This window comes from Pundamilia nyererei, unplaced genomic scaffold, assembly GCF_000239375.1.
Source record: "Pundamilia nyererei isolate P.nyererei 1_Seehausen unplaced genomic scaffold, PunNye1.0 scaffold00057, whole genome shotgun sequence".
Classification (NCBI taxonomy): Eukaryota; Metazoa; Chordata; class Actinopteri; order Cichliformes; family Cichlidae; genus Pundamilia; species Pundamilia nyererei.
The window spans coordinates 2992807-3001322 of record NW_005187458.1 but is presented as its reverse complement, the minus strand read 5'-3'; the positions used below and the strand labels follow the sequence as shown (position 1 = coordinate 3001322).

The 8516-nt window shown below is 39.8% G+C and overlaps 1 protein-coding gene across 8 annotated transcripts in view; it reads right to left on the bottom strand.

Annotated features, from left to right (window-relative positions):
• The window catches only part of mast2 (microtubule associated serine/threonine kinase 2), a 61090-nt gene that overhangs the window by 19108 nt on the left and 33466 nt on the right, over positions 1 to 8516 (bottom strand). For all 8 annotated transcript variants that reach the window (XM_005734298.1, XM_005734293.1, XM_013911164.1 and 5 more), the window contains 2 exons: positions 6113 to 6188; positions 4622 to 4831 (listed from right to left, as the gene is read on the bottom strand). In XM_005734298.1, the coding sequence (XP_005734355.1) occupies positions 4622 to 4831; positions 6113 to 6188 (286 nt within the window). The remainder of the gene's footprint in view (positions 1 to 4621; positions 4832 to 6112; positions 6189 to 8516) is intronic.

The following is an 8516-nucleotide window of genomic DNA, read 5'->3' as shown; positions in this document are numbered from 1 at the left end:
TATGTATGTTTTTATAATGTATGTATGTGTCAGGCGGGGTAACACAGGGGAGGCGGCTGCTCATAAACAAAGCGTGGCTGACAGGTTGTTGTTTGTCTGACAGATGCAGAGGGCCCGGGGGCCCCTATAACCCAACCACCACCACCACCACCACCACCCTTGAATTATCTCTTGAATTATTTATAACTGTAATGAAACCTGGAGGGAGGGAGTGAATATCTACTGTATTGGTATTCAACTATATGCATCTAAGTATAAAGGAGATGGAATATTATGTATGTGCGTGTATGTGTGTGGTTACTGTAAGGACCAGCGATCGGTGGTAACGCACAGCTGAGGGATAGGCTCCCCCTACATAGAGACTAATTATCCAGAGACTATGTGAGAAAGAGACAGCCGGCATATTTTAACACTGTGTGGTCAACATGAAGTGACTCCCTGGTGGGTACACAGCATACATACAAGTCCTTTAACATCTTGAATCCACATGCACAGTGTGATCTAATTTATAGATTTTAGTGTATTACAAATTTATTCTATTATGCTAGAATGACGTGGATTGGACTTTTATGTTTGGTAAACGCATAGCGATTAACTATGCTAAGCGATACACACAGTTATTACAACTGGTGCCAAAAACGTCATCTTCAACATCCTTTGTCTTCATCAGCGGAGCACTGCTCGTCTCGTCAGAGAAGAAATTAGATGATCATTTCACTTATATTGAAAAAGATCAACTAATTTTCATTAACAAATTCAATTTCTTGTGAATCATCAAGGCTGGTGTGAAATGAATAATAATTCCGATTACCAGTGAGTAAATATACTTAGTAAGACTTAATTAAACTAATTTAATCCTAATTTAAGAGTGAAATCCAGGAAATGCTGGAAACTGCTGGCAGTGAAAGTGGTCTCACCAAATGTTTACGGACTTTTTAGGTTCATTTATTTATTTTAACAAATGGTACAATAACTGTTTTTGTTCAACTAAGCTTCAATTTTGTTTAAAGGGAAGTACATGTAAGTACATGTAATTTGGCAGTATCTTATTGTAAAATGTTCACAACCTTAGCTGCATTTCTGCAAATATAAAATAAATAAATTATATTTATGTCTTTTTTTATTTTAAAAAAATGCAAGTTTTTTTTTAGATCAGAGGTAAATTCATTAAGTCTAACAGAGAGACGTGGGGATCACAGATAACCTAATACAACAATATCACAATACACGGTGTACAGAAATGATGTCATCACACAGCAACACTCAGTACAGTGGAACAAAGTCACAGATCCCTGTGAGCTGCTTTTCCTTCACTTCAAATTCCATTTTCTTTGCTTTTATTCATTTGAAGAGTACCACCACAAGCACTCATGAAAAAGTGAATGTGAGATGTTTAAGAATGATTGAATGTGAATTTCTGGTGTTAATTTGGTTCAGTTCAATTCAATTTAATTTTTTTAACACCATAACATATGGAAGAAAAGATCTTTTTCTCATGCTTAACAGAGAGCATGCATCATTTCCTCCAAGCAGGTCACAGTTGTACCTGAATTCAGCTAAAAGACTATTAAAAGCAGGTGTTTGCAGCTGTGTATGGCTTGTGGCAAATCTGTTGAAGGTTCAGAGTGAAGGATGGACACTTAGTGACAGATCACTGGAGCTGAGATAGCTTTCTACAACCCTCTGCCCTCAGGTGACCTCCAGGAGTCTAACAGGGTCTCCCAGGGGTTCCAGCAGAGGATGTCCTGGATGGAGGTTGCCATGGTGACCGCCAGACAGGTCACTAAGGCCTCGTGACAGGGATAGATGACCGAGAGGAAGTGAGTATGAGCCAAAGAAGAGGGGTGAAGGTGGAGGACAGAAAAAAGACAAGAGAAGGACAGGAGGAGGAGAGTTTAGTCGGCCTCCTGTGAATTTTGTAATGAGGTCATGACACAAGGAAAGGAAAGAAAGGACACCAAAGACGGGGATAAGGAATGATGATAAAGGAAAAGGACTGATAATTGCAGAAACCAAAAGGTGTAGGCTGGTAAAAATGAAAATGGAAATGGGTTTACCAAACCAGCTTCTCAAAAATGAGAAAGGCTCATTTCTCAAAGTTACTCTGTAACTGGCTCATGTAAAGTGCAGTGAAGCATAGTAAAAAGCCACTGAGAGAACATACAAACTATTATTTTAGTTACCGTTATTCCTGTAAAATTACAGGGTCAGTTTATCAAATGGCAAGTTTCTGTTGAGTTTTGTCATTTTCCAGTTTCAGCTGATTAAATTCCACTTCACTCACGCTCACTGAGTGGCACACAGAAATCTCACTACAGGGGAAAGTGAAACCATCAAGCTTCACGCAGTTTGTTTTTTAAGACTTTTCTACGGTGTTTCTCTGATTTTTAAGGGAAACAAAGTTAGACAGGCAGGGTTGAGATTGTTTTAATATTTGCATTGATGGGATAGTAGCTATACCGGACAAAGGATGTTGAAGATGGAGTCACCAGGCAGGAGGAAAAGAGGAACCACAGAGAAGATTCATGGATTTAGTGAAGGAGTATATGCTGAGGGGTGGTGTGACAGAGGAGGGATAGGTTGAGATGGAGGGCCATGGAAGAAAAAGAACGGCTGATTTATTTTAGTGATCAAGTTATCTGGGGATAAAAAGCCTTCCTTTAAGGTGTTCCTTTTGGTTTTTGACTCACTGGATCTGTGATGGTCAGGTCACCTGTCCAAGGCGTACACTTCGCCCAGTAAAGATGGCATTGATTCCAGTTGGATAAGCAGTTAAGATGGACAAGATGAATGACATTCACTACATCAGGCAAAATGATCAATTTTGATGTAATTATATTTACAAATATATTGAATGAAAAACTAGATTAACTCTCTGTTGAGATCTCTCCTGTTAAAATAGTAAATACCAGATAATGCATCACCTTTCTGAACTGACTTTTGAGCCAACAACAGCAGCATTTGGGAAGAAATTGCTCACAAAGTCGCACTTAATGCCACAAAAAACTAGCTAGACTCAACTTGCAGATAAGGGGTAAGAATAAGACGTAGGCTCACTTGTCTTTTATGAACCTTTCAAAGGTTTTGTTTGTAGAACAATTTACAGTTACAAGCTACTAAAGCCAGAGAAAGTAGTGCAGGCAACTCCTGAGGTATGACATCAGATCAGCAACATTCAGTTTACCTTCGAGTCTGATCCTCAACAACAATGTAACCGAGTCTCAACGTCTCAATAAAGCTACACTGAATCAAACCGAAATTGACTCAACTGTAAAGTCGGCATCTGTCCCTTCCTCCTCCCAGCAGTCCATGAACACCTTCCACTCGCTCCTCCTTATCACCTCCTCCACCTCCTCTTCTTCCAGCCTCCTCTGCCACGAGGTGCGATACATGTCTCGGACAAACACCCACAAAAATTACGTGGAATTCCCATAAATGAAAGTGCTGAGGTTGTCTTCACACCTGCATCCACCTGCTCACAAATTCATTTTCTGAGCTGGAGGTCTGCTTCACCTGCTGCTGCACTTGGCTATATTACAAAAAACAGAAGAAAAAAAAAAAAAACAGTCTAATGTCGCCTAATTGGTGATGTCATCATTCAGCCCGCATTGCTGCACTGCCATCTGAGCTGGGAGCGCTTCTCCAGATGTGCACAACCCGAGTTCCTCGCACCCTCCAAAAGACTTTGAACAGGCTTCATGCATGTACATCCACCTCCCCTTTCCTCTGTGAACCTGCTGGCCAATCGAAAGCAGAGGAATCCCCTCCAATCCTCAGCCATCCCAAAACCTTTCCACTGCACCTCCTTGCGTCTGGGAGAGTCATCCATCAGTCCCCGGTGACCACTGAAGTGTGAAATTAAAATCGGAGAGCGTGTGTGTGCTTGCCTGCATATATGTGTGTGTCTATGATTGAGACATCTTGTGTTTATGTGTCCCAGTAGAACAGAAGGTCAATAAGAGGCCTGTGGGAGCCACAATATCACACCCTCAGGCCCCCGAAAACTGAGCTGATAGAGATGTCACCACCGCTCACACATGTGTAAGTACATTTCTGTGCTCTGTCATGTTGATATTCGTGTGTAAACGGACATGAGGTAATTTTGTCACACCAAGCGAGTAAATTCAAATTGATTGACAGAAATATACAAACTGTTTATGAAGGAATGTGTGAGAGCCCAGGAAGTCTTAGGTCTGTAAGGAACGGCAGCCTCTGTGCATTCATAAGACATGTAACCATACTTGCAATGAGTGAACAAAGGTGTGTGTCACACTGTAAGTTGTTGCACAGTGAACCAAGCATGGCTGGGATGGTACTATACATGTTGTGTCTTTATTTGTGTATTTTTAAAGAGAAGAAAATAATGAAAAGAATTAAATAATTAAAACATTTAGAGGTCTCTAAAATCAACACTGCAGTCTACACCTGGTCAAAAGTGTCCGAGCTGATTGTTGTGTGTCTGTTTGTTTGTTTTTTAGAAGTGCATGAGGAACACAATTGGAAGCAAATGAAGTTCTTATATTTAGATTGCTCTTACACGCTTTATTCAAAGGAATGATTAAGAATTGGAAGCAAAAGTGGCTTATTGCGGGACTGTGAATAAACTTGTGAATCAACTTACATCTTGCAGCAGCTTCTCCAGATTCTCCTGGAGTTCGTAGAAGTAGCGGGAAGTGATGAGGTCCTCTCTGCTTTTCTCCAGGCAGTCTCTGGACAACTCTATAAGCTGATGATGAATGAAGCTCAAGACCCCGTCGGCCAATGGGCAAATCTTCTCTGGGGCCGAGGAGGCAAGCAGCTCGGCCAGACGCTCCTCCATTTGAGCTGTTGCCTGAGGGGAGGAGGCGGAAGGCAATTACAGGGTGGGGAGAAGGATGAGTCACACATAGGAACGCTCATGTGAGACACATGGAGAGACAGTAAACGGCACGGCTATAAGATAATCTCATATGGAAGGGAAAATCCCTTCTAATTGAAAAATTAATTATTCAAAAATGATGTTTGATACAGGCCTGAAATAATGTACTCAATGAAACACTAAACTTCTAGTCTTTAGCATAATACATCATCTATGTCACAGTAATTGAACAAATACTTAAAGGGACAGGTCGCTGTAAGAAAAAAGAGAAATATGGAACAGAGACTAACGCTGATGTCACATATTAATAAGAAATTAGAGTATTTTATTTCAAAATGCTGCTCATACAGCACTTACTGCAGCTGCTTCATTGAATAAAAACAACTTGCAATAATATTTCAGTTGTGTATAAATCCTGTATTAAATAGAAAATAGAAACAAAGCAAACGCATCGATGTCTTAGACTTAGCCAGATCTTAGCCAGATCATTGGACAGCATTTCTGGATTTTTTTTACGCATGTGCATATCTCTGCATGCTGGAGTCTTAATTTGCACTTGTGGATGTGCAGCCTTACTGCACAGTAATGAACAACATCTTTTTTAAAGCAGTGCTGCATTAGGGCTTGAAAATATATGCTCATTTTGAATATGTTCTTAGCACCGATTTTTTTAACTACTGTGGTGCATCTATTTTGTTTTTTTTAAGTTATGTTCTCCACTCAAATTCAGGCAAATGCTGCAAAATTGATGGTGCTGGATAATGAACAAACACATAGCAATCCAAGTCTCTCTAGAACAAGAAATGAGATATTTGACCAAGTCAATGACCTGATATTAGCCTAATAGAGCATGATTTTCAGTTGTTAAACTGACTGCACAAAGATTCACAAACATGCAGCAACTAAAGCTGGCTGAGTAAAGGCCTAGCAGAGCATCTCGATGGAGGAAATGCAGCATATGTGATGTCCGTGGGTTCTAGACAGCAGTTTGTTTGTTTTTATCCACTTCTTAAAAACAATCTTAAAATATTGAACTACGTATAATGCAATTTACATTCTTTAACAGTTAAATTCTTGCAGTTGTCCACACAGTAGTGAACTCTAAACATTTTTAACTGCTTGTTGTTTGGATTCTAGACCAACTTTGAAAGCAAAGACTTAAACTGAGGTTCTTGCATTGTTGTTCTTTTGTTCATCCCTTTTTTTTAGCACTTCCTTTAGTTTCTTTAGGAACTGTGTGTCAGTAATACAAACCTTTGGGAATCTCTCCTTGTACACATGGTTCATCATCATAATCTCATGGTCAAAGGACACAGGAGAGCGCCCAGGGCTGAAACAAAGCAAATGGAGATAATCACCAACTGTAAGCCATTAAAGTCTTAGCATGCCTTTAGTTAAATGTGCTGACGGGCAAAAATTATTTTCAAAAAGCTGTTTAACATATGCTTTCCAGGACAGTCACACGTTACTCTTGATGTAGCTCATCAGGAAATTGTTCTGTGTATACTGTGGAACCAAAAATATGAGTATGTGATGCACAAACACTAGCATTTGAAGCCAAATACTTGTGAGAAGGGATCATGTGAGCATCCATAAATAATTCAGTACATAAGTCTACCTGTTCACTATGTCAGAATTAATGATAGTCATGGTCCTCTAATGTATAAAGTAGTAGACCCAAACTTTAAATCTCCAGATGGTAAAAATGAATAGAATTTCTTTAAAGATTCTCTGTAACGTACATAAAAAGCACAAACTAGGATATAGCAAAGACAGATTTTTTTTTTCTCCACAGATGAACATTTAGAAAGGTTCTGGTGCTCGTTTGTATTCTGAAAAAAAAGATCCGCCCTGTCAGAAACAGGCCCGAGGAAACCGAAGTGACAGACCGGCTCGGTCAGCTCAGAGCAGAGGGGAAGAGAAAAGGGATGGTGCTCACACACAACAACAGGACCTGGGGGTCTTCATCATACGTGCATCTTCAGCGGTGTCAACCGAATACCATGACATCCTCTAGACTCACATGGTTGCACACACTGAGCAGCGCAAAGGTAACCCCTCTGGAGGCTGACAGACCAACGGACAGCATGTGTGCGTCAGTAAAAAGCCAGGCATCTTCACTACTCGTCCAGCTCCGTGCAGCGAGTCTCCATTAGTCCTCGGGGGGTTTTCATGCCCTGACAGACTGACAGTGATGTCTCCTTTAGTTCATACTAGCACCAACAGTGGACTTCATTTTCTCTGTATTGTGCTTCTCCAGGGACTCATCCCTTTTCTTATTCTATCATGAACCAACCCCCACACCTGACCTCTCTCTACAATAACACAAAACAGCAACAGCAGCAATACCCTTGACCTTTCCATGTCTCACTTTCACAATATGAGATGATGACAGGTAGAAGGCAGTATGTGTGTGTATGTGTTTTAGTCACGGAAGAAACATTTAATTCGGAACAAGGCTTTGATAACCTTCGGTTTCATTTACTATCATATATGAAAGTGAAAACTGCTTTCCAAACAATGAGCATTTTAGGAACTTTAGGAATCTGGCACACAACATATCTTCATCTGTTTTAAACCATTAGTTTGGTTGTTATTAACTGTTCCTGGAATGATTTTAAATATCCTTCTTGAAGATACAATGAAGAAACACGGCCATGAATTCAACTGTTATTAAAATTGTCTGAGCTTACCTTTAGTGTCACTCAGAAACAACTTGAATACATGTTTATTACGAGAAGGGTGATGCCAGTGTACTTGAGCACACTGGATTTTAAATTCTGCTCCCTCTTGTATGTAAATGGTCTGAGCAAAAGGAGGAAAATTAATGAAGGCATCTCTATAACGCAGCCCACTTCCATCCATTCATCCATTTATCCATCCATCAATGTACATCGGCATCTATGGTCAATTTAGTAAGCGCTAAGCTATGTACAGGGTGTCTTTTGTCCTGTTTTCCTCCCATCACCCCCAGCCTGGCTGGAGTTTTGTCTCTATTATTGTAGGGTCTTTACCTTATAATATAAAGCACCTTGAGGTGACTTGTTAAGATCTGAGGTTATATAAATAAAATTTAATTGCACTGAGTGTATATTTCCTGTTTTTCAAGAGGCCTAAAGTGACTTTTTATCTCTCTTACAACGTACCTCATAAAGGGTCATCACATCAAGGGGGTAAAACATTTTTGCTAAACTCAAATATAGTAAAATATCTAATTTTACAAAAAAAAAAAAAAAAAAAAAAAAAAAAAAAAAAAATTTGACCTGAAGGCCAACCAACAAGTTACTTGTTTTTAAAATGAATTGAAATCTTAAGAAAACATTAAAAAAGGAAGTGCAGAAAAGACACCTCACAATTTCTGCAAACTTAAGAGACTTAATATGACTGAGGTTACAAACCCAGCAAACAAACACAAAGACATTTTAGCCACCACACATCTGATAGCATGAGTCACTGATAAACACACAAATATACCCGTGCACACAAGCACATACATGGTGACCTGTACCATGAGGTAATGCTCTGAGTCATCAACCAGCAGCTCAAAGTCCAATTACGAGCGTAATAGGAATGAGAACAGCCTGAACGTGACAAACATGCTGAACGTCATGAGCGCAGTTTATCACGCTGACAGATGACCACACACACACACACACAC